The following is a 27199-nucleotide window of genomic DNA, read 5'->3' on the forward strand; positions in this document are numbered from 1 at the left end:
GGGATTTGGGAGGGGGATGCATGCCGGAATCCTTCTATGAGGCTAATATAATAGTTCTAAAAAAGGAGGGGAAGGACCCTTTAGATTGTGGATCGTATCGGCCCATATCATTAGTAAATGTGGATTATAAGATCTTTACGAAAATTTTGGCCAACAGGTTGAACTCAGACATATTAGACCTCATACACTCTGACCAAACTGACTTTATGCCTGGTAAGAGCACCTCCATCAATATTAGACGAATCCAGTCGGTGGTCCAATGTAGCTCTCTGGTGTTGGACAATGAATGGGCATTGGCATCACTTGATGCAGCCAAGGCCGTTGACTCTCTTGAATGGCCTTTTCTCCGTGCATGTCTGCAGAGGTATGGGTTCGGTGATAAATTTCAAAAATGGGTCAGTATATTATACATGAAGCCTAAGGCCCGGGTCATTGTAAATAGTTCCATATCTGACCCCTTTTCACTACATAGGGGAACTCGTCAGGGGTGCCCCCTTTCCCCGGCCCTTTTTGCTCTTGCAATCGAGGCACTGGCAATTCGTATTAGATCTTCCCCTAATATTGCTGTTATAGAAATAGCGGGTCGAATTGATACCATAGGCCTATATGCTGACGATATTGTGATATTTATGGACAAAGTGGGGGAAACCCTGACGAGAGTGATCACTACTATAAATAAATTTGGTAAATATTATGGCCTGTATATAAACTGGGAGAAATCTGCTTTGATGCCTCTTTCCCATGCTCCAATACCATGACTTGAAACTCTCTCCTCACTACCCTTCGTAACCAGTTTCAAGTATTTGGGTGTCCATATTTCCCAAGGCAGTAAATTCGATCTGTAACTTAACATACATCCACTGTTGGAGATGGTAAAGGCCAAATTTGCGATCTGGGGTAAACTTCCACTGTCTGTGGCTGGACGTATTAATTTAATTAAAATGATATTACTCCCCAAGCTTAGTTATTTTCTCCAACATAGTGCTGTGGTGGTGCCCAGATCCTTTTTTGCTAATTTGAATTCCCAGATCACATCTTTCATAATGGGGGAAAACCAGGCCCAAACTTAAGCTATCCCCACTCTGCAGAGACCCAAGGGGGAGGGGGGGCAGCATTACCCGATTTCTTTCTGTATTATTTGGCAGGACAGGCCAAAGCCATAAATACATGGATGCCCGGTGGTCACCTTCCTAATTCTGAAGATCATCTGCTTCATGCCGCACAAGTTAGTTGCCCGCTAGGATTTTTGGAAATGAGGAAAATAAATGTCCCACGGCTGTTACCCCTGCTTCGCCTGGCACAATCAGTGTGGAAGCAGATTAAAAGGGTGGCTGGATTTGAGGGTATTATAGCTGAGATGCCTCTATGGAATAATGGTTACCTTCCAGCGTTACTTGAACACCCATCCGCTGAGTTTTGGGCTCAGTATAGTGTCTCTACGATAGGTGATCTATATGATCATGGAACTCTGATGTCTTTTGAACAACTGCAAGTTAATCGCAATATCCCGCGATCCCAGTTCTTTCGTTATTTACACTGATGGCTCACTGATCCAAAACACTGATGGCTCACTGATCCAAAACACTGATGGCTCACTGATCCAAAACACTGATGGCACTCTGATCCAAAACACTGATGGCTCACTGATCCAAAACACTGATGGCTCACTGATCCAAAACACTGATGGCTCACTGATCCAAAACACTGATGGCTCACTGATCCAAAACACTGATGGCTCACTGATCCAAAACACTGATGGCACTCTGATCCAAAACACTGATGGCACTCTGATCCAAAACACTGATGGCTCACTGATCCAAAGTACTGATGGCTCACTGATCCAAAGTACTGATGGCTCACTGATCCAAAATACTGATGGCTCACTGATCCAAAATACTGATGGCTCACTGATCCAAAATACTGATGGCTCACTGATCCAAAATACTGATGGCTCACTGATCCAAAATACTGATGGCTCACTGATCCAAAATACTGATGGCTCACTGATCCAAAATACTGATGGCTCACTGATCCAAAAAACTGATGGCACACTGATCCAAAACACTGATGGCACACTGATCCAAAACACTGATGGCTCACTGATCCAAAACACTGATCAAAACACAGGTCCAAAACACTGATGGCACACTGAACCAAAACACTGATGGCATACTGATCCAAACACTGATGGGTCACAGTGGGATCAATGACTATAGCATATATCTGAAGGAACATCAAATTCCCAGTACAGCTCACTCCCCGACGCACGTTTCGGAATTGCTTCCTTTCTTCCCCCTGACGAAGGAAGTAATTCCAAAACGTACGTTGGGGAGTGCGCTGTGTCCGGAATTTGACAGGCCTTCAGGTATATGCTATAGTCATTGATCTCATTTCCAGCATTTTCTGCACTATTTACACTTTGACACTGACTATTCTTATCAGCTTTATGCATTGTACTATAACACTTTGAAGTGTCCTTCCCATACTGGTGGGGTTTTTTATATTATATAAAAATATATTTTTCCACACTTTGCATTTGTATGCACATTTATTATATTTTATATTTTTTCACCTCATGTTCATGTTTTTTTAATTCATTTCTTATCATTTGACATTTATTTTGGATCTCATTCTTGGATCATAGTGTATGATTGTTTGTTTGATTTTATTTTATATCTCCTGGGCCGTCTGATTTTTATAGGCATTTTTAATCTGAATTTTCTGTGGTCCGATATAATTCTTTGATCCTATGTTTTTGGGATACTCTCCTCTTTTTAACCCTTGTAAATGGCGTGACAGGATCTATTCCTCGCTGCTCCCTCCTGCCCTCTGGGAGATTACACAACACACCAGTGCGTAACTCCCCGCTTTGAGTATCGGCCAGTCTGAGAAGAGGGGGGCATGGCCATGTATTAGGAGGCTAGCTGATAGTAACAGCATGAAGCTGCACACTGATGTCCCAGACAGAAGAGGGGGTCAATGAGGAGCAGTTCCTGTCTCACTGAATTACAAGTATTCTAAAAATAATAGAACTGTACTGGGCATCTCGTCTTTATAGTTTGAGGGCAGGGATAGTGCAAAAAAATTTTGCCTCCTGTTTTTCCCTGGTATAGGAGAAGGTTTAGCCTTCTTTACTATAATAGTTGGCAAAATGGCGGCTCAGTGGTTAGTAACATAGTAACATAGTTATTAAGGTTGAAGGTAGACTTTAAGTCCATCTAGTTCAACCCATATCCTATCCTAACTTGCCCTAACATGTTGATCCAGAGGAAGGCAAAAAAAACCCCATGTGCAAACATTAAGCTTCACATTGGGGAAAAAAATTCCTTCCCGACTCCACATACGGCAATCAGACTAGCTCCCTGGATCAACGCAATATTAAGGAAACTAGTGTATATACCCTGTAATATTAGACTTTTCAAGAAAGGCATCCAGTCCCTTCTTAAATTTTAGTAGGGAATCACTCATTACAACATCATATGGCAGAGAGTTCCATAGTCTCACTGCTCTTACAGTAAAGAATCCGCGGCTGTGAGTATGCTTAAACCTTCTTTCCTCCAGATGTAGAGGATGCCCCCTTGTCCCCGTCACAGGTCTAAGAGTAAAAAGATCATTAGAAAGGTATTTGTATTGTCCCCGCATATATTTATACATTGTAATAAGATCACCCCTAAGCCTTCGATTCTCCAAACTAAATAACCCCAAGTGCAATAACCTGTCTTAGTATTGCAGACCCCCTAGTTCCCTAATAACCTCGGTCGCTCTTCTCTGCACCCGCTCCAGTTCAGCTATGTCTTTCTTATACACCGGAGACCAGAACTGTACACAGTATTCTAAGTGTGGTCGCACTAGTGACTTATATAGAGGTAAAATTAGGTTCTCCTCATGAGCATCTATGCCTCTTTTAATGCATCCCATTATTTTATTTGCCTTTGCAGCAGCTGCCTGACACTGGCCGCTAAATGTGAGTTTGTCGTCCACCCATACACACAGGTCTTTTTCAGTGACCGTTTTGCCCAGTGTTTTACAATTAAGCACATAATTATATATCTTATTCGTTCTACCCAAGTGCATGACCTTACATTTATCCCCATTAAAGCTCATTTACCATTTATCAGCCCAAGCTTCTAGTTTACATAAATCCTCCTGTAATATAAAATTGTCCTCCTCTGTATTGATTACCCTGCAGAGTTTATTATCATCTGCAAATATTGAAATTCTACTCTCTATGCCCCCTACAAGGTCATTAATAAATATGTTAAAAATAAGTGGGCCCAAAACTGACCCCTGTGGTACCCCACTGCTAACCGTGACTCCTTCTTTGTAGCACTGGGGTTCTGTGTTCATATCACATGACAGACAACATCTGCAAGGAGTTTGTATGTTCTCCCCGTGTTTGTGCGTGGGTTTCTTCTGGTTTCTCCGGTTTCCTCCGAAACTCCAAAGACATACTGATAGGGAATATAGATCAAGTCCCAATAGGGACACTAATGAAAAAAAAAAGGCTGTAAAGTGATGTGAATTATATTAGCACTATATAAGCAAAATAATAATATAAATGTCATGAATTATTATTTATTTTTTCCATCTCAGATTAGTTGCGCAGGATAGAAGCTTTGAAATTTATTTATCTATTCGATAAAAACACTGATGATAAAAAACGGACACGCAGACCATACACTACTGACACCCTGATCCAATACACTGATTACACTGGTACCATTTCTTTACATATATGTCTAAACACAGATGTGTGATTGAGGCCTTACAGACATATTTTGATGTAAAGACTTTGTAAAATAACTAAAAACATTTTATTTTGTACACTTAACCCCTTAATGACCGACGATACTCCTTTTAATGGCGGCAGTTAAGGGTACTTAAACCACAGCGCCGTTAGCTACAATAGGAGATATTTCCTATTGGTTCATTTTGGTCACTGTGATAGACCCTATCACAGTGATCAAAATAAAAAAAAAAAATAGTAAATCAACCCCCCTTTATCATCCTCTTAGTTAGGGGAAAAATAATAAAATAAGAGTATTTATTTCCATTTTCCCATTAGGGCTAGAGTTGGGCTAAAGTTACGGTTGGGGCTAAAGTTAGGTTTAGGTTTGGGGCTAAAGTTACGGTTAGGGTTGGGATTGCGGTTAGGGTTGGGATTACGATTGGGGTTGGGATTAGGTTTGGGGTTGGGATTAGGTTTGGGGTTAGGGTTATGGTTGGGATTAGGGTTAGGGGTGTGTTGGGGTTAGGGTTGGAGTTAGAATTGGGGGTTTCCACTGTTTAGGCACATCAGGGGCTGTCTAAACGCGACATGGTGTCCAATCTCAATTCCAGCCAATTCTGCGTTGAAAAAGTCAAACGGTGCTCCTTCCGTCCGAGCTGTGACGTGTGCCCAAACAGTGGTTTACTCCCACATATGGGGTATTGGGGTACTCAGGAAAAATTTCACAACAACTTGAGGGACCTAATTTCTCCTGTTACCCTTGGGAAAATAAAAATTTGGGGCGATAAGATCATTTTTGTAGAAAAAAATGTTTTTTATTTTCACGGCTCTACGTTATAAACTTCTGTGAACCACTTGGGGGTTCAAAGTGCTCACCACGCATCTAGATAAGTTCCTTGTGGGGTCTAGTTTCCAAAATATGGTCATTTGTGGGGGTTTCTACTGTTTAGGCACATCAGGGGCTCTGCAAACGAAACATGACACACGCAGACCATTCCATCAAAGTCTGCATTCCAAAACGTCACTACTTCCCTTCCGAACCCTGACGTGTGTCCAAACAGTAGTTTTCTCCCACATATGGGTTACCAGCGTACTCAGGACAAATTGGACAACTTTTGGGATCCAATTTCTCCTGTTACCCCTATGAAAATAAAAAATTGGGGGCTAAAAAATCATTTTGTGGAAAAAAATTGATTTTTTTTTATTTTCACAGCTCTGCGTTATAAACTTTATTGAAACATTGGGGATTCAAAGTTCTCACAACACATCTCAATAAGTTCTTTGGGGGAGTCTAGTTTCCAAAATAGGGTCACTTGTTGGGGGTTTCTCCTGTTAGGCACATCAGGGGCTCTCCAAACGCGACAATGGGGTCCGATCTCAATTCAAGCCAACTCAGTATTGAAAAAGTCAACCGGTGCTCCTTCCCTTCCGAATTCTGCCATTCGTCCAAACAGTGGTTTACCCCTACATATGGGGTATCGTCGTATTCAGGACAAATTGCACAACAACTTTGGGGGTCTAACTTCTCCTGTTACCCTTGGGAAAATAAAAATATGGGGGTGGAAATATCATTTTTGTGGAAAAAATGATTTTTTATTTTCACAGATCTACGTTATAAAGTGCTCACCACACACACAGCTCTGCCGTGCGCCCAAACAGTGGTTTATCTCCACATATGAGGCATCGGCATATTCAGGAGAAATTGAGCAACACATTTTGTGATTCATTTTCTTTTTTTACACTTGTGAAAATAAAAAAAATTGGTTCTGAATTAAAATGTTTGTGAAAAAAAACGTTAAATGTTCATTTTTTCTTTCCACATTGCTTCAGTTCCTGTGAAGCACGTAAAGGGTTAATAAACTTCTTGAATGTGGTTTTGAGCACCTTGAGGGGTGCAGTTTTTAGAATGGTGCCACTTTAGGGTATTTTCTGTCATGTGCACCCCTTAAAGTGACTTCAAATGTGAGGTGGTCCCTAAAGAAAAATGGTTTTATAAATTTTGTTGTAAAAATGAGAAATCGCTGGTCATCTTTTAACCCTTATATAAAAATGTTTCCCTGCAGCTCCACTCTGTGTGTATTTGAACGGAGTGTGGTCTCCTCAGCTAGACCAGTATACCTGGGTCTTATATGAATTCCATTTGAACCTGATGGTTCATACCCTGTTATTTCATCATATTTGATTATCAGCTTTTTTGGGCAGACTAATGCATTAAAGAAAAGTTGATGTATACTTTCAATTAATATGGTTTTAATTGTCTCTGTTATTTCATGGTTAACAACTGGTTATAAGCTCCCAGCAGCTCTCTTTTTTAACAGAGCAATAGTGCCAATCGGAACTGATTTTATTTGTGATACTGCCTCCCCTTTTTTTTCTTTAAAAGAAGTCTAATAATGAATTTTATGAAACCATGATTATTTTATATTAATGTTGAATATTCCCATGATAACAATTGTCATTTAACTTGTATATGTACAACAATCTTCATAAGAAAAATACTCCTTGACACAAAAAGTTTTTTTAAATATATTGTATGTCATTATTTTAATTTTTTAATAAAATTTGCATATTATTTTTTTATTTTTTTCTATGATTGGTTTAGTTTCAACTGGAAAACTCAGCCGATTTGGCTTTGAGTGTAACTTCATCAGAAGAATACTTTTATGTATGTCATTCATTTTGAGGCAGTAAGTTTGGGTCCCCCCTTCTTTTTTTTTCCATGATGCCTTTTTTCTCGTCATTTTTTGTTCATATTTCCGCTACAAAAACAGGAAAAGGAAATTAATATCATGCATCAGTTTAATGTATATATTTTTTTACTTTTGAAGCCTAATTGTGAATACATCATGTGTCTTATTTTTGAACTTTGACACTACTTGTCAGGTGATCATATTGGCGCCGGAATTTGAATCTCATGTGTATTTAAAGCTTGTCAAACGTCTGTATTTGCACATTTGTGGTATTCGTGATGAAGAAGATGAGAACTTTGAAACGCGTTGAATAAAAACCACATTCTAAATTATATACGTCCGGACTTTCAATAATTCGGCAGCGCAGAGTAAATCCACGCTTACCCAAAAAATTTTGTTTCACCTTTTAACCCTTATAACTTCCTAAGAAAAAAAATTGTTTCCAAAATTGTGCTGATGTAAAGTAGACATGTGGGAAATGTTATTTCTCGTTCGCCTTATTGGTGGACACAGAGACCATGGGTGTATGCTGCTGCCACTAGGAGGCTGACACTATGCAAAAAAAGGTTAGCTCCTCCTCCGCAGTGTACACCCCACCGACCGGCAGGGAATTTCCTCAGTTTAGCTTAGTGTCAGTAGGAGGTGGACATGGGACCTTCATTGGACCCATATCTACCTCGATGTGCGTCGTTCCCTTTCAGGTCTTAGGCGGGATACAGTGTGAACGGTCACAACTGTACTCCCACAAGAGACTATGAGTATGGCGTGTACTGTCACCCCGTATCCTCATAGTTCTCCGGGCGGACCACGGGCTCAGCACAGGACATGCCAGTGAAGACGGATGGTCCTTGCCCCCTGCCTCCCACCCACTCGCCCACCAGAGCCTGTCGGTTGGACGAGGCGCGAAGACGGAATGGACAGACAGCGTGGGATATGGAAGGTACCTTTATTGGACCGGAAGAAGACACCACCGCTCCCAGAGTCTCCACAAGGACGCCGGGTGGCGGCGCCAAAGTAGCGCCGCAGGTTATCAGCGGCCGGCGCTTCCCAGTCACCGCATCCCTTTTGGCCCCAGCTGCGGTGCGGGCTTTCTTCACCCCACCGCCGGTATTTTTGCGTAGGGTGGCGTCTGGGAGCAGGGCTAGGGCGGCATTCTTCTTAGGGGCGGGCGCGGCTGCGCCGCAGTTCTTCCGCGCCGCCCCGTGCTGACAGGCGGCCGCCGTGTCTAATTTAGCCCCCGGCTTCAATTTGGGCCTTCGCGCCCGTCGCGGCCACGCCCCGTCCGCTCTCATAGGCCGTTGCCTTCCTAAGCCCTCCCACCGCCTCTTCAGGCTTGTGGCTGGGAAGGGGGGGCGGGTTTTCCCTCTGGTGGAGGCGACTAGCTCCGCCCTTCTTGCACAGAAACCGCGCTTTTACTTCCTCACATCGGGCTGTCGCCATCTTTGCAGCCTGACAACCGGAGACCAAAGCAGAGACCAGCGCTTCCTGTCGGTCCCTGGCCAGTTGCAGGAGCCTAATTCATCTCTTTCGGGGTCACCAGACTGTGAGTACTTCTGCATCTGCAGACTGACACCCTACTCTGCCTTTCTGTCCCCCAACCTTCCGGAAGTTCCGCAGGTTTTCATCTTCTCTTCCTTCACCATGTCTACTTCTAAGCCTGATCGTGGCCGTCCACCAGTCCCCACGGGCACCCTAGTCCAGTTCTTCGCATGCTCCTCTTGCAATCGCAAACTTCCCTCAGGTCAGCCTACTCCCATCTGCCTGGACTGCAGCAATCCCGTTCAGCATGACCCCGTCCAGGAACCACCTATTGCGCCACGGGAAAGCGAACCACCCATTCCTGGCTGGGCCTCGTCTCTTTCACAATCTGTGGCCGACCTCACCAGGGTGTCTCAGTCCCTAGTGGTCGTTCTTGACAAGTTGCCCCTGGACACTTCTGCAGGGTCCAGCAGGTCACAAGACGCTCCATCTGAGGCAGATAGCAGAAGCCGCAAAAGACCCAGGCAGGATCTCCGGCCGGAATCCTCCCCTGGCCCCTCATCTGCACCTAGTCCTTCCCAGCAGTCGCCCTCCCGTGCCTCCTCACCCGAGTCAGGTGAAGCGTTCTCGGATATGTCTTCTGAAGGGATTGTAGAGCTGGAATCTGGCCAGGACGCAGACATGAAGGTTACAGTACAGAAGCTCATCGCGGCAATTAACCACACCTTCGAAATCTCTGACTCCCCTGCGAAATCCTCAGATCAGGAGGTTTCGTTCAGACGGGAGGAAACACCCTCCAGGGTATTTCCTTTTCATTCCGAGTTTGGAAAGATTTTTACAAGAGAAAGGGAAGATCCGACCAGACGCTTTCAAAGAGGAAAGCGTCTCGGCGTACTGTACCCGTTTGCTAAAGAGCTCACGGATAACTGGTCTGACTCTCCCTCGGTGGACCCGCCCATGTCCAGACTGTCTAATAACACAGTTCTCCCGCTTTCAGGTGTGGCGTCTTTAAAGGATTCTAATGATAGAATTATAGAATCCCTGGCGAAGTCTGCCTTCGAAGCGGCTTCGACGGCGGTATGCCCAATCTTTGCTTCATCTTGGGCAGCAAAGGCCATAGCTACTTGGGCAGAGGATCTTCGTCAGGGCATCCTAGAGAAAGCACAACCAGATCGATTGGCCGATCTCGCCAATCAGATTTCCCATGCGGGGGATTATCTGCTTTCTGCTTCTTTGGATGCCGCATCCTGCACAGTTCAGGCGTCAAGCAACGTCGTGGCAATCCGACGTACAATTTGGCTCAAAGCCTGGCAGGCGGACTTGTCGTCTAAAAAGTCTCTTACTAATCTGCCTTTTCAGGGAGTACGCCTCTTTGGATCCCAATTGGACCAGATTATTAAGGACGCCACCGGAGGCACGAGTTCCCTCCTCCCTCAGTCCAAGCCTCGCAGACCTCCACTAAGGCGTCAGTTTCGACCCTTTCGGGCTTTCCGCCGTTTCAATACGGCGGAGACATCCTCCAACCAACAAAGGCCGCAGGCACGCCAAGATAGGAAGAAAGTTTCATTCAGACCCACTCCCTCCTGGCGATCCCACTCTTCACAGGGCAGACCATCCAGATCTGGACGGTCCACTTCAGCATGACTATCATCTGACTCCCGTGGGTCCCTTCCAATTGGGAGGTCGACTCTTGTTCTTCAAGGACGCCTGGCTGGCCTCAGTAGAGGACGCCTGGGTCAGGGAGGTCGTATCGTCAGGATACAAGATAGAGTTCGTCTCTCTTCCACGGGATCGTTTTTTCAAATCCCGTCCTCCAAAAGATCCAGCCTTGATCTCGGGGTTCTTTACGGCCATCGCCTCTCTCCTCAGTTCCGGGGTGATTGTGCCTGTTCCCGAATCGGAGCGGTTCACAGGGTTTTATTCAAACCTATTCGTGGTACCGAAAAAAGACGGGGTGGTTCGACCCATCTTGGATCTCAAGTGGCTCAACAAGAGAGTCAGTCTTCGCCGCTTCCGGATGGAATCGGTTTGTTCGGTAATTGCTTCCATGGAGGAGCAGGAATTCATGTGTTCAATAGACATCCAAGATGCCTATCTACATGTTCTCATATTCTCCGGACATCAGAAGTTCCTGCGTTTTGCGGTTCGCCAGGAACGTTACCAGTTCATTGCGCTGCCCTTCAATCTCGCCACCGCTCCCAGAGTCTTCACGAAGATCATGGCTGCGTTGATGGCCTTGTTGAGGATCAGAGGTCTCGTTCTTTTTCCGTACCTCGACGATATTCTGATCAAAGCTCCCTCTTTTCACCAGGCACGCCTAAGTTTGAAGATCGTCCTAGACACTCTTTCCAATTTCGGGTGGATCGTCAACAGGAAAAAGTCCTGTCTGGTTCCTTCTCAACACTTTGTGTTTCTGGGCCTACTGTTCGACACTCGTCGGTCAAGGGTCTTTCTCCCACGAGAGAAGATTCTCTCCCTGCAGCAGGATGTACGATCGCTGCAGACCACACGATTCCCGTCCCTCCGAACAACCATGAGGGTCCTGGGAAAGATGGTGGTGGCGATAGAGGCAGTTCCCTTTGCCCAATTTCACGCCAGACCTCTCCAACACGCTATTCTGTTGAGGTGGAACAGGTCTGCTCTGTCCCTGGATCGCCCTGTTCGTCTTTCATGCCGGATCAAGCGGTCTCTCAACTGGTGGTTGACGTCACCTCTCATCCTCTTGGGGCGGTCTTTTCTTCCCGTTCACTGGCAGATTGTAACAACGGATGCCAGCCTCCTCGGATGGGGGGCAGTGTTCCGCAATCACACTGTTCTGGGTCGTTGGTCGACTCTGGAATCAGCCCTGCCGATCAACATCCTAGAGATACTAGCGATTTATCTGGCTCTCGTCCACTGGGAGAGGCTCCTCAGGGGCCTGCCTATCCGGATTCAGACAGACAATGCCACAGTGGTGGCATATGTCAACCGCCAAGGAGGGACACGGAGTGCCTCAGCCCTGGCAGAAGTGTCCAAGATCCTTCAGTGGGCAGAGATTTCGGTACCGACAATCTCCGTGGTACACATTCCCGGCGTGGACAACTGGGCCGCCGATTTTCTCAGCCGCGAGGGTCTCGTGGCAGGAGAGTGGTCCCTACATCCGGAGGTGTTTCTTCAGCTTTGCCGTCGTTGGGGGACCCCGGATGTAGATCTGCTAGCCTCTCGCCTCAACAGGAAAGTCCCACAGTTTGTATCCAGGGCTCAAGATCCTCTCGCACTGGGCGCCGACGCTCTGGCCATTCCTTGGTCGCAGTTCGAGCTCCCCTACCTGTTCCCTCCCCTGCCCCTTCTTCCCAAGCTGTTGAAGATCAAAGCAGAAGGAATTCCAGTCATTCTCATCGCCCCGAATTGGCCCAGAAGGTCTTGGTTCGTGGACATTGTCAACCTTCTCGCGGACGCCCCCTGGAAGCTTCCAGACAGGGCAGATCTGCTGACTCAAGGCCCGATTTGCCACCCCAATTCTCGGCCGCTCAATTTAACGGCGTGGCTGTTGAGACCGAGGTTTTGAAACGAGCAGGATTCTCCGGTCGAGTAATTCATACCATGATCCGTGCCAGGAAGCCATCATCTTCCAAGATTTACTACCGTACTTGGAAGGCCTATTTCACTTGGTGTGAGGCCAATAACTTCGCGCCCATGTGCTTTTCGCTCCATTCCGTTCTGGCGTTTCTTCAGGCAGGGCTGGATGCGGAGCTTGCTCTCAGTTCCTTGAAGGGTCAAGTTTCGGCGCTGTCCATTTTATTTCAGAAGACGTTGGCCTCCCGCCCTCAGGTCAAAACCTTTTTTCAGGGCGTGGCTCACACAGTTCCTCCGTACCGAGCGCCCGAGTATCCATGGGATCTTAATTTGGTTCTTGAGGTTCTGCAAGGTTCTCCTTTTGAACCTCTCAGGGATGTTTCCCTTTCTCTCCTTTCTTGGAAGGTAGCTTTTCTGGTGGCCATCACTTCCATCCGGCGCGTGTCGGAATTAGCGGCTCTTTCTTGCCGCTCTCCTTTCTTGGTACTTCACCAGGACAAGGTAGTTCTACGGCCTCCGCCCTCTTTTCTTCCGAAGGTGGTGTCCTCCTTTCACCTCAATGAGGATATTGTTCTGCCGTCCTTCTGTCCGAGTCCTACTCACCCTCGGGAGCAGTCCCTGAACAAGCTGGATCTGGTCAGGGCGATGAGAATCTATCTGTCTAGGACGACTTCCTTGCGGAAGACAGACTCTCTTTTCATCATTCCAGATGGGGCGCGGAAAGGTCACCCGGCCTCCAAGGCTACTATTGCTCGCTGGATCAGATCGGCAATTTTGGAGGCCTACCGGGTTAAGCATCGAGTGGCCCCTCCGGGGATCAGAGCGCAACCTGGTCATCGGTTCACACGTTTGTGAAATTCTACAAGGTCCACACCTACGCTTCGGCGGATGCCAGCCTAGGAAGGAGGATTCTGCAGGCAGCGGTGGTGAGTCCACTGGCCTGATGGAAGTTTGTTTCCCACCCCAGGGACTGCTTTGGGACGTCCCATGGTCTCTGTGTCCCCCAATAAGGCGAACGAGAAAACAGGATTTTTGGGTTGCTTACCGTAAAATCTGTTTCTCGGAGCCTTCATTGGGGGACACAGCACCCTCCCATGTTCTACAACTCCTGTTCTTACTTTGGTTGATTGGTTACAGTTGAGTTGTTTGTTCTGTTCTCAATCTATTCTGTTACTTCTCCTACTGCTTTCTCACTAACTGAGGAAATTCCCTGCCGGTCGGTGGGGTGTACACTGCGGAGGAGGAGCTAACCTTTTTTTGCATAGTGTCAGCCTCCTAGTGGCAGCAGCATACACCCATGGTCTCTGTGTCCCCCAATGAAGGCTCCGAGAAACAGATTTTACGGTAAGCAACCCAAAAATCCTGTTTTATTAAGTATTTTGTGTGACATACTGTATCTCTCTGATGTAAGGACAATAAAAATTAAATTTTGAAAATTGCAAAATTTTAAAACTTTTCGCCATATTTCCATTTTTTTCCCATAAATAAATGCAAATCATTTCGAAGAAATTTTACCACTAACATGAAGTACAATATGTCATGAAGAAACAGTCTCAGAATCAGCGGGATCCGTTCTTGTTCCAGAGCTTTAACCTCATAAAGGGACAGTGGTCAGAATTGTAAAAATTTGCCCGGTCATTAAGCTGCAAATTGGCTCTGTCATTAAGGGGTTAAAGGGTCTTCTCAAGAACACAACCCATGTCAGCAGGGCATATTGACTCCCTAGCTCTGGACTTTTCCCTTTCTATTAGACAGGGTGGATAACCTCTAAGAATAGGCTAGGCTTTTGCTTGAGAATTCAGCCCAGACATGTATTATTAGTGCAGATTTGCCCATTGAATGACTTTTTTTTTTTTTTTTTTAATATATAAATAATGAGATTGTCCCGGCGAGCGAGTGACTGTTTACTTGACTGGAGTTGTCCTGCTTCCAGCATCCTTTTTAAGTTGCCATTAACAGCAGTAAGCTGGGCATCTCCAAATCCTTAACCTTCACACATTATGTGACCCACTTGCAATACTATGGGGGCATTCATCACACCATGGCTACTTGTTTTGCTTGCCCACCTGTTGGCATGGATCTGCATCAGCTCTCTAGTCTTGGTGATTAGAAATTGTCTGCCTCTTTACCAGTTGTTACTGATACGCCCTTAACACAGAACTGATTACTTTGTGGTTATTTTTCTGCCCCGACTAGGACGCCTATTGGATCGCCTTGAACAGCTCGTTGAAATGCAAAAGCCTGAGTGACATTTTTTTACTCTTCAAGAGCTCTGATTTTGTAACACATGACTTCACACAACCGTGAGTAGCCCGGATTTTAATTGAACATTTTCTGCTCGACGGAGTGAATGGCCGCTCGCTAATAACTTGAGTGCCCAGTAATTGTCGTTGAGGTTGCGTCTTACCGACACAAGTGATTTCTCATCAGATCTCGCTTTTGTTAATGTGAAATGGAAAACTGGATTTGATGCTCTCTGTAACATGTATCTGCTGCAATCTTTTATTAGATGTGCTAAGTGGGAGTGCCACCACCGATATAAATAAACCACAGCAGCAGCTCCATGCCTTCTCCAGCAGATGGATTCTTGCTGCATCCCAGAATACTAATCCAACACACTGTATCGCTTCAACATCTCAGGGTCAACACCTAAATGACTATTTCAGAACGTATGTAAAAATTGACATGGGTAGCTTAACATAAGTGACGGTCACACATGGAGATGGCTTCTATTCCACTAATCTATGGAATTACATGCCACCTGTCATCTCGAAATCGGCTTCATCCTGCCCAAATATGTGCTTTTTTTTTACTTTTCAGTAAACTCATTACTCATGTACCCGTTTTGTGTTGTTTTTTCTCCTTCGCCTCATTGGGGGACACAGGTACTGTGGGGTGTATGCTACTGCCGCCTGGAGGCTGACTCTAAGTGAAAAAAAGAGGTTAGCTCCCCCTCCGCCGTATACACCCTCCCCCCCCGATTGCGGGCGGAAATCAGTTTTTGCTTAGTGTCCGTTGGAGTCACACGTCTGTTTTTCTCCAGACTTTTTTTTTTCCCATGAAGATGAGACAGGGGGGGACGGACCCTATTGAAAGGGCTGATCTCCCCAAACCAACAACGGGTGAGCACGTGCGAGTGTCGCCTCCACGTATCCTCTCCCGAGACGTGGGACACGATGCCGGGCTTAGCCCTGACCACCCCTAGGTATTGAAACCATGGGCTGTTGTTATGAATGAGTCACCGAAGGAGGAAATAACAAAAATACAAGCTAAGACCAGAAAACCGGAGAGGTTGGTAGCTATCGGATTGCAGACCCCTGATCCTATTCACCACAACTAACAGTAGCCGTGGGGGGTTCCTACGGTGCCCTAGACCCCTCGTTCACAGCCGGAGAACTAAATAAGCCTAAAGAAAGAAAGGGGAAATCTAAACTGCCCCAGAGCAGATCCCAAAGCAATAGACAGCCCCCAACATGTATTGTCGGTGAAAAGCAGATGAAAACACAAACATAGACAGAAAGACAGGTTGAGCAAACGATGGGGCCCAACTAATTAAATAGGAAAGGACAGAAAAGATGCTGGCTGCAATCCGCAAAAAACCCTACCAAAAATGTCCCAACCGTCTGATAGGGAAAAAGGCCCTGAAGTCGCTAGACTTCAAAATCACTATATCAGCACTCAGGTATATTCTGAAAACAGAGCAAAGAGATAAACTGATCAGAGACAAAAATGGAGCTCAGCCCGTCCCAACAAAGGCAGGCTGAACACAAAACACGAAGCAAACAGACAAAATCTCATGGAAAAATAAGAGAGCAAATACTTAGCTTTCAGTAGACAGGACTAACTGGTTGCAAGAGCTCGGAGCAGAAAGGATCACCAGCACCCCGTAGGGCGTCGGCTGCCTTATATCCACTCAGTGATTCTGGGTGTCCAATCAGGCTCCACCTGTTCAGATGACAGGTTCTTCTCAACCCAATCAATTTCACTACCTCTCTTCACCAGCAGAGGGAGTTCATCAGACATCAACGGTGAAGGGGAAAATGAACTCACAACAGGCTGTATAGAGGCACAAGTATAGTCCGTGCGGCCCCCACTGCTCCACCAATGCTAGACTGCGGTGCTGCAAGGCGGCGGACGGTCCCTCTCCTCACCCCTGGAGGGAAAGACGGAGCTAGGGTGCCTGCACCGTCCTATATGTGGCCCCCTCCCATCTACCTGAGCTGGGAACCTGAATAATCGTCACAGAGGAGGATGGCCGGGGAGGGCTCCTGCGGCAATGTCCACAGGGCTGGAGCCCTTAGCCTGTTCATCGGCGGTCGGGACAGCAGCCAAAGAAAGTACCCCCCCCCCGTCGCGCGTGGCGGCGGGTCCGCACGCCCAGCCAGGCAGCCTCGGCCTGGGACTCCATGAGAGGTGGGTCCCCCCATCGCGGGCATGCACTGTAAATCGAGCCTGTGACTTCGGCTGAAGGCAGGATGAGACGGAAGTCCGGCCTTTTTTCCTTGCATCATTTCAGGCGGCCTTCCCCTCGTGGCCTGGGCGGGCGCCGAAGAAATTGGACCCCCGGCTTTGGACTAGCGCTAGGCCGCAAGCCGGAAGTACCGCCCCCGGAACTCTTCTTATGCCGACGGCCCACCCCGCAGCTGTGGCGCGCGCTTCCTTGAAGCTGGAGCAACGGCCAGCACGTCCAGGACACGTGGGGGCACAGGATTGGGGTAAGTGCTGCTGAGAGGCCACGCTACGGGAAAATGAGGAGTGCTCCCCCCCCCAGCGGTCTGCAATGCTGATGCCTGGCAGGTACAGCATGTCCGAAAAAGCAAAGACGCACACGTTTCTATACGCTGCATGCATCTCTTGTTGGGCCGCTTTTCCACGGGCGCAGAGCAAGCGATTATGCGAAGCCTGCGATTCCGAACGCGCCCAGGAACCCTCCCCTGCGACCGGGACCGGTGTACCAAGCCCCCCGGAGTGGCCCTATCACTGTCACAGTCCTAGGCGTCTCTTACGGGAGCAATCGAGTCCCTTCGTTCCCCAGATAGGGGCAGGGACAGTGGCTTGCCTGTCTTAAAGGGGTCCTCCACCTCACAGGAGCCTCCGGCCTGCAGGGGCCGCTCTCACTCCAGGCAGACCCGGGGGGAAACGAACCCACACGGCGTCGCCAAGTCCATCCGGTGCCTTGGCGCTGTGAGTTCCGCTTCTTGCTCCCCGTCACCAGTGGTCGATAGCGAGCAAACCTCAGACTTCGACTCAGACGAACCCCTTGACCTGGATACTCCGGGGTCTCGGGAAACAGTGGACAGCCTCATCGAAGCCGTCAACCAAACTTTGGGGATTGAGGATGATTCCACCTTGGCTTTAGGCCATAAAGTGGCATTTAAGCAAGTTAAGCGGCCGCATAGAGTATTTTGCACTCACCCAGAGTTCGAGCACATAGTGCAGCGACACAGGGAACAGCCAGACAGACGCTTCTCGGGTCAGAAGGCGCTCGAAGCGAGGTATCCGTTTGCCCTGGACTTCTGTAAAAAAATGGACGGAATCCCCAACGGTGGATCCACCCGTGTCACGATTGGCCTCTAAGACCCTGTTATCCATACCTAGTGGTTCTTCTATTAAGGATCCCACGGATCGTCTCAGAGCTTGGCTCGCTCAGTATTTGAGGCATCAGGGTCAGCACTCTCACTCGTTTGCGGCAACATGGGTGGCCACGGCCATGATTTTTTTCATCAGAATCATTAAACAAAGCCGTGCAGGATAGGGACCTACCTGCAGAAGTATCAGAGATCGCGAGTCAGATCGCTATGGCTGGGGATTACTTAATCAATGCATCTTTTGATGCGGCCAATTGTGCTGCACTTGCTGCCGCTAACGCAATTTCCATTAGGAGAGCTCTATGGTTAAGTACATGGCGGGCCGATTCCACCTCCAAGAAGTCCTTGACTTCTCTACCTTATCAGTGCGGCCTCCTATTCAGAGAGAAGTTAGATCAGCTCATCTCTGACTCCACAGGAGGGAAGAGCGGTTTTCTCCCTCAACAAAAGATTAAACCGCCATTTCGTCACCAGTTTCAGGCACGTTTTCGGGTGTTTCGCAACCCCGGGTGGACCACAGCGGCCAATTCCGCCACTTCAGGTAGCCCCAACCAGGATAGAGAGCGGCAGGTCTCATATAGAGCCAACCCGTTAGGGAGAATGCGTACTCACCAGCCCAGGTCGAGGGGATCCAGGTCCCAAAGATCTTCAGCCAAATGACTCGAGGTATTTGCCAGGCGACACCAGCTAGGTAGGCGGCCGCCTACTCTGGTTTCGCCACGTCTGGCTCAACGTCGCACACGACACATGGGTAAAAGAGCTGGTGTCCTCAGGAAACAAGATAGAGTTTGTCAGATATCCCCCAAGACGGTTTTTTCTTTCCCGTCTTCCCAGGGTGGATACCTGGGCAAGGGCTTTGCTAAGGAGCTATCGAATCGCTCCAGTGCAACGGAGTCAATATTCCCGTGCCAGAACACGAAAAAGCTCATGGCTTCTATTCCAACCTATTCGCGGTTCCCAAAAAGGACGGGACTGTCAGACCTGTTTTGGACCTGAAGCTCCTGAACAAATTCATCAGGGTCAGAGATTTCTGGATGGAGTGTCTCCGTTCAGTCATATCGGCCATGGAGCAGGGAGAGTACTTGGCCTCTATCGATATCCAGGACGCCTATCTACATATCCCCATCTTCCCTCCGCGTCAAAGGTTTCTACGCTTCGCCATCATCGGTCTACATTTTCAGTTTGCAGCGCTGCCCTTCGGGCTAGCCACTGCCCCCAGAGTGTTCACAAAGGTCATGGCAGTCGTCATGGCCATCTTGCACTCTTGGGGCATAGTCGTCTTGCCTTACTTGGACGACCTCTTGGTCAAGGGCCCTTCAAGGCGGGCATGCGAGGAAAGTGTCATCACACTAGATACTCTTTCCCGCTTAGGGTGATTGGTCAACGTGAGGAAATCGTCCCTTGTTCCTGCTCAGAGGGTTTCCTTTTTAGGGATAATCTTCGACACCTTCTGAGGGTTGGTTCTTCTCCCTCAGGACAAGACCCTAGCTCTCCGGCAGGGAGGCTGGACACTTCGCCAACCAGTCCCTCATACTATCCATTTCGGGATGAGAATTCTAGGGAAAATGGTGGCAGCAATGGAAGCGATACCATTTGCCCAGTTCCATCTTCGCCCCCTGCAGCACGCCCTCTTGTCAGCCTGGGACAAAAACCCTTTCACGCTCGATTGCCGGTGCCAGTTGTCCTCTCAGGTTAGACAGTCGCTCGGGTGGTGGATAACCAGTTCCTCTCTACTTCAGGGGAACCCCTCCCCCCCCCCCCCAGACCATTGGTTGGTGGTGACAACCGACGCCAGCCTCCTCGGCTGGGGAGTGGTGTTTCGCTACCACACGATCAAAGGACGGTGGTCCCCGCAGGAGGCACGCCTCACGATCAACTTGTTGGAGATACGGCCGATCCGGCTGTCTCTGCAACATTTTCATCACCTTCTAGCAGGCCGCCCCGTCCGGATTCAATCGGACAACGCCATGGTGGTGGCTTACATAAATCATCAAGGGGGCACCCGCAGCAGAGAAACCATGCGCGAGGTAGGGCACGTTCTTCATTGGGCCGAGAGGAAACACTCTGTGATATCGGCAGTCCACATCCCGGGCGTGGAGAACTGGGCGGCAGACTTCCTCAGCCGGCAGAGGCTTGCGTCCGGGGAGTGGTCACTACACCCTGAGATTTTCCAACAGTGGGGGACACCGGATGTGGATCTGATGGCCTCCAGGGTGAACGCCAAGGTGCCCACGTTTGTTGCTCGGTCCAGGGACTCACAGGCAATCGCTGTGGATGCGTTGGTTCTGCCATGGAACCAGTTTCGCCTCCCATGTCTATTTCCCCCACTGCCACTACTCCCGAGGGTCATCAAGAAGATCAAAACAGAAAGGGTTTCAGCGATTCTGCTGGCCCCAGACGGACTGGCCCCGCCGGGCGTGGTACGCAGATCTGGTGCAGCTGCTTGCCGACGTCCCTTGGCGACTGCCAGAGTGCCCAGATCTTCTATCCCATGGTCTGATCTTCCACCCTAGCTCAGGGGCACTGTGTTTGACGGCATGGCCGTTGAATCTTGGATTCTAACCCAGGCGGGGTTTGGGCATGAGGTGGTCGCTACAATTGTGCACTCAGCTATAGTGTGAATTTTTTAACACTTTTCCAAAAAAAACCCCTCAGGGATCAAATGTTGCACACAGCCTAGAGAGTATCCCACATAAAGTCAATTAAAACATAACCTTTAATGAACCATTAAAAGGACATTAACACACTAAAACATTACAAAAAAGTGCTCATGTGAACCAGTGCTCAATAAAAAATGGTTTGGTCTCACCATTGGTATTAGATATAGCATTCCAGCATCAGGGCGTATCCTGCTGGAGAGACTATCCACTCATGGGGAGCCAAGATATGGGAAAACCAGTGTTAATGTAAAGTATTCCCCTACACTCCCTGTCGTGCCCCAGTGTTACTCCTGTCCTAACAAGGACAGACCCCAAGTGGATCCTGTAGTGGACACCCCCACTGATAAGGGGAAAAATAGACAAGCTCCCTACGCGTTTCTTCCCCAATGGTGGGCATTCATCAGGGGAGTCAAATAGATATAAAGCAGTAGGAAAGGATATATAGAATTAGTGTTATCCGTTAAGTCCACAGGCCCTGCAGTGGCGAGGTGCCTAACAAACTAATGTGACTGTCCCTGTTACTACCAAGTGGAGTCCTGGAGGGGAAAGCACATGGACTCTTGATAAAGACTTCATTATTGGTATGCTCCACCCCAGCATCTGACATCAGATCGCAAAATGCTACCTCCTGTTTTCCAAAATGCAGGACACATGCAAGGAAACGGCCATATTACCTATTGTTTCTAATATCATATTTCATGCGTCCAAAGTGTGAATGGTATCATAAACAGGTTAATGCAGCGTTTTCCTACATTCCAAAGTACATGACGCGTGAAACAGAAACTGCCACAGTGCACATAACTACAATGGTTAGCGCCCGGAAGCCGGCCTCAGCACATATTTACCATCACACCTGTAAGGTTTTCTTTTCTTGGTGTCGAGGCCGCGGTTGTGCTCACTGAGATTCTCTATCCCCAACATCTTGGCCTTTCTCCAGTCTGGCCTAGACTCAGGGTTAGCTCTAAGCTCCCTCAGGAGACAGATATCGGCTTTATCCGTCCTGTTCCAGCGCAGAATTGCTACTAACTTGAAGGTGAAGACTTTCATCCAGGGAGTCTCCCATTTGGTACCTCCCTATAGGGCGCCACTGGACGCCTGGGACCTTAACCCGGTCCTAAGCATTTTGCAGGAAGCCCCATTCGAACCGCTACAGAATGTCTTTGTTATACCTGTCCTGGAAGGTTATATTCCTGGTAGCCATAACTTCTATCAGGTGGGTCTCGGAGCTGGCGGCCCTATCCTGCCGAGCCCCGTTTCTCACTTTCCATAAGGATAAAGTGGTTCTGAGACCAGCCCCTCCCTTTCTGCCGAAGGTCGTTTCCTCGTTTCACATTAATGAGGATATCGTCTTGTCCTCTTTTTGTCCAGCACCGGTACACCGTGTGGAAAGGGCTCTTCACACGTTAGACCTGGTAAGAGCCCTTCGGAGGTACATGTCACGGGCGGCAGCCTTTCGTCAGACAGACACGCTGTTCGTGCTCCCCGAGGGGCGCAGGAAGGAACTCGCTGCCTCAAAATCGACCATAGCCAGATGGATTCGTTTGACTATTCAGGAGTCCTACCGCATCAGAGGTGCTCCGGTTCCAGCAGGGATCAGAGCACGCTCTACTCGGGCAGTGGGCGCTTCGGCACCAGGCTTCGGCGGAACAGGTTTGCAAAGCAGCGACCTGGTCCAGCCTGCACACATTTGCCAAACAATACAATATCCATACTCAGGCTTCAGCGGATGCTAGCCTGGGTAGAAGGATTCTCCAAGCAGCGGTAACGCACCTTTAGACAGGAGGTGCATGTAGCTTGGATCCGCGAGTCAACTTACCACCCAGGGACTGCTTTAGGACGTGTCCCCCTATGAGGCGAAGGAGAAACATAGATTTTTGTGATAAACTCACCGTAAAATCCTTTTCTCCGAGACGCTCATTGGGGGACACAGCACCCACCCTGTTAGCCAATTGGCTCTTGTTTGTTTAATTAATATGCATTTTCGTTTGATATTAGGGTGTTTTTTTTTCTGGTCATGTTTTTACCTGCATTAAGGCTGATTTTGTTGTTCTCCTACTGCTTTTGCACGAAACTGATTTCCGCCCGCAATCTGGGCGAGGGTGTATACGGCGGAGGAGGGGCTAACCTTTTTTTCACTTTGTGTCAGCCTCCAGGCGGCAGTAGCATACAACCCACAGTACCTGTGTCCCCAATGAGCCTCTCGGAGAAAAGGATTTTACGGTGAGTTAATCACAAAAATCCATGTTTTTTTTGTTTTTTTTTATAATGCTTTTATATTTTTCTTTGCAAACTTTTTCATCAAATTTTTAGAACCTGTTGTCAAGTTCAGCACTAATTGAGAATTTCTGCACAGATTCTCTGCCAAATACCTAATTCAACGGGCTGTCCAGGCCTGGGACAAAAATGTGCAGTCACTGTACTTAAGGGCAGACTGCTGAATCATGAGAGTGGTCGGTGTGCACAGTGTCACATTTTCCTGGTATTCCTGGTGCTAGTAGGTGGTAGCGGGATCGCTGTTTGCAATTTGTATACTTTGTAGTCACGTACCGACTAATCCCATCTGGTTTCTGTCAGTTCTCTTCCAAATCACATATATACGATGACCACCCTCTCGCATGGAAAATACATGGGAATCGTGATAGCGTGCTTTTCACAGTCAGCAGTCTCTTGTCATATAGCACAAGTGCAGTGCAGACTTTTGTCCCAAGTCTGGGCAACCTCTTTAAATCTACTGACATCCCCCTTCCAATACAGGTGAATTAGGATTTTTGTACCCTATTCACTTGCTTAAAGGGAACCTGTCAGCGGGATTGTGCACAGTAACCTACACAGTGTCAAGTCGGTGCCATTATACTGATTACAATAATACCTTGGTTGATTAAATCCGACTTGTGGTTTGTTGTTTAATCTTTATTTTCAGTTTTGAGTTAACGAGATGCTTGTGCGCTAAGGCGGGGCTGGTGTATGTCGCGCTCTGATGATATATTTATAATGCAGACTGCTGATAGGCCACTGATCTCTCACTGACCTGCTCCCTAGTTTACATAATGAATACAAGCACATATTGGAAAAAAAAACCCCTTCTGCAGGCAGGTGCCAGCCGTGTCACGTGCGCTGCAGCATAATTGCATGCTTAGTGTCCTAGTAATAAAGGTTCTTGATGTTATTGAGCAAGTCCCAAAAAAAAAAATCAATTTGAAAATGGCGCCTGCGCAGTAGTAGCCGCCGGTGTGTATTGAGATCTGATAACTGCTATTGCACAGGAGCTAGCGGCATCATCTTGCTGGAGAAGAGCAAAAAAATTCCTCCTCCAAGATGGCGCCGCCTGTGCAATAGTAGCTATCGGATCTCTATACACACTGATAGCTGCTACTGCGCAGGAGTGCGCCCTTTTCAAATTTTTTTTTTTATTTTTGTACTTGCTCAATAACATGAAGAACAGTGATTACTAGGACATTAAACATGCGATCATGCTGCTGCACAGGTGACACGGCTGGTGCCTGCCTGCAGAAGGTTTTTTTAATTTTTCTTCAGTGTGTACAGGTATTCATCATGAAAACTAGGGGGAAGTCAGTGAGGGATGATATTAATTCAAAGCTGAAAATAAAGATTAAACAATAACCACAAGACGGATTTCATCAACCATGGTATCATTTTAATCAGTATAACGGCACCGACCTGACACTGTGTCTAAGTTACTGTGCACAATCCTGCTGACAGGTTCCCTTTAAAGGGAATATCTGGGACTTAACAACTACATTGCCCTTTTTTATTTTTTTAACAAAAGTAATTATCTGTCATTTGTACTCGGGGCCGGTCATTGACCGCTCTTGCTAGAGATTCAGCTGCTCCCTGTCAACAGAGCAACAAGTTCTCTTCATGTTGATATGATGGTGTCATGCTGATTGACAGCGGAGTTCCAGCTGCCAAATTGGTTAAACCGGCTGCCATTATGACATCAGTATTCCAGCCTTGCCAACAGGAAAAGAAACTGCTGTTCTGTGGACAGGGAGTAGCTGAATCTCTGGCAGGAGCTGTCAATGACCTGCGTCAGGCACAACAGAGAGGTAGTTGCCTCTATTAGCAACTACATGCCCTTTTTTTTTTTTTTTAAATCCCGGATGTCCCCTTTAATGAAAAAACTGGGCAGCTATGTATGCATGCTGCAGAAACAAAGAATGCAAGAAATAGTATTTTCACTTGGATTTCTCACAGAATGGAGCTAATCCTTATATCGTTCCTCAGCACATCACTGGCTAAACCATGCCAAAAAATAGGTATTGGCTTCTGGCTTTTTTTTTGCAGATCCTTTTATAAACACTATGTAATGATTTGATGTATGAACATTCTCTACAGCTGGTCATACACCTTATAACTGTCAAATTCTTCTGACTTCCTCATACACAGGAACACTTGAGTGGTTAAATTCCAACCCATCTATGTTCCACGACATAAGGAGGAGAGGCCCCTATACATTAGGCGGTCTGCATGTGGGGGAACTTTAGATTATAAGCTTTTTGGCAATTCTTTCCCTCCTTTTGTTTCTATGTCTCTGTGTGTTTTCTGAGTTCATTTACTTTTCTATGACTCGAAATGACTAAATTCTTTAAGGATGTCCATGAAAATGCTGAATCTTTTTTTTTTTTCTTTTCTTTTATTCATATTTTGGGAACTCAGCTTTTCTGTTGCAAATATTATGTCTAATGAAAAAACACCTAAAATCATAAACGTCATAGTAAATAACGGATCTGCTGAGCTACTAAAGAAGTCAATTGCTTTATTGATCTTACTCCTAAGTAAAACATATTTCATGACCTCAAAATGTGCCAGGAGATGCTGACATTGCATGGAAATATATGTAGAGTACGATTTTACCCTCAACGAAGGAAGTATAACATCAATAATAATTTATAGTGATGTATTTAGCCGTTCATTTAGATAGGTGGTATGAATAACAGATGAAGTCACTTATTTCTTAGGCCAGGTTCAGATTGCGTTAGGGCAGTCCGTTCAACATATGCATTAAACAAACTGCGCTAACGCCACTGCCCTTTTTGGATCGCGTTATGCGATTAGCAGTGACGGACCAAAGAACGCTGCAGACGGTGTCCGAGGGTCCGTCACAGAATGACGACACATCGCTAACGCATGCCGATTATGACATGCGTTAGCGATGAGCTCGTCTATATCAGTCTATGGGTGCATTAACGCATCCGTTACATAGTGTTATTGCCGCTATGTAACGGATGTGTTAAACGCAGCCCCTGAACACAATATGAACCCAGCCTTAATGGCTTGCAGTGCCAGCATGCATTTATGTGTTCAGATATTTAACCAATTTCTGTCCAATCAGCAAAATATAAACTCAGATTAGTGTGGGTAAAGTCCCCCATACACATTAGAGTAATGTTGGCCAAACCTGCCGATATTGACTGGTTCAGCAGGCAGTCTAATGTGTATGGGAGCACCGACCAGATGATTGTGGCGGAAGTCCTCAATCGCTCATGTACGAGTTTTGACTATTGTATTGATAGACAATCGGCCAATGTCAGTCGATGTCTTTCTCATAAAGAACTCGTGCGTGCTCAACTGAACGAGCATTCCTGAGTATGGGAGAGCTAGCAGAGATGGTTGTTAGCCAAACAATTGGCCAAAGCATGGTTTGGCTGACAGCCATCTAAATTGTATGGTTGGCTTCAGTGATCTGACTTGAAATTTGACTCATCTGATATCATTAAAAATCTGTCCAATGGCTGTAGCTTATAAACAGCATTTAAAAGATAAATTCATCATTGAGAATAGAAATGTTTTATTTCATGATGAGTATAATAGATGAGGAAGATCAGAAGTGTTTCTAGGCTAACAAGTTACTGTATCTGAGGCGTGTAATTATCCAATGCAGGCTAATTTGTAAGATCCGTCCGTCGGTTAGAAGTCTGTGTATGTAGAGGGTTATTCACAACATTGAGTGGTATTATTTCTTCAAGTGATCCCATCCCACCCCCAAGTCATAAAGCGGGTCTGTAAAATGCCCCATCAGGATGGAGCAGTGGCCATGGATGCCCAACTCTACCCCACTCCTATAGACAATGGCTAGAGTGATGACTGTGTCCTCAGACCCCACTGATCAGCACGTTGTCCACTATCCTGTGGATAGGTGAGAATTTGAAATGTTTGGAATAACCTTTAAAGGAACACTGTAGGAAGGAGCGGAAGGATTATTAGACTGTAAATAACATGACAAGAAAATGGCCCTTCATCTGCAAAGAGTCAGTGAGCTTCCAAGCAGAAACACTCAGTGTAGAGTCATTTGCCTAGACCGTACTCCTGACAGCTTACTCCGCGGCATCTCAATAGTCTTCTGATGCTAAATACTGCAGCAGAGGAATCTGATCTGTTCACCAAGCTGGGGCGCTTCTTCTTACTTCAGTACTTGTGGTTATAATGTAAAACCTGAATAATTATAGGTGATTGATTACCGGTGTCCATAATTATCCA

General features: G+C 47.0%; 1 protein-coding gene across 1 annotated transcript in view; it reads left to right on the forward strand.

Moving 5' to 3' along the window:
* CDC123 (cell division cycle 123) overlaps positions 1–27199 on the forward strand; it is a 159517-nt gene that overhangs the window by 66049 nt on the left and 66269 nt on the right. The window contains exon 6 of the mRNA XM_073551253.1: positions 14650–14756. Coding sequence (XP_073407354.1) covers positions 14650–14756 — 107 coding nt within the window. The remainder of the gene's footprint in view (positions 1–14649; positions 14757–27199) is intronic.

Source organism: Dendrobates tinctorius, unplaced genomic scaffold (genome assembly GCF_039654945.1).
Source record: "Dendrobates tinctorius isolate UK_male_01 unplaced genomic scaffold, ASM3965494v1 ptg000174l, whole genome shotgun sequence".
Taxonomy (NCBI): Eukaryota; Metazoa; Chordata; class Amphibia; order Anura; family Dendrobatidae; genus Dendrobates; species Dendrobates tinctorius.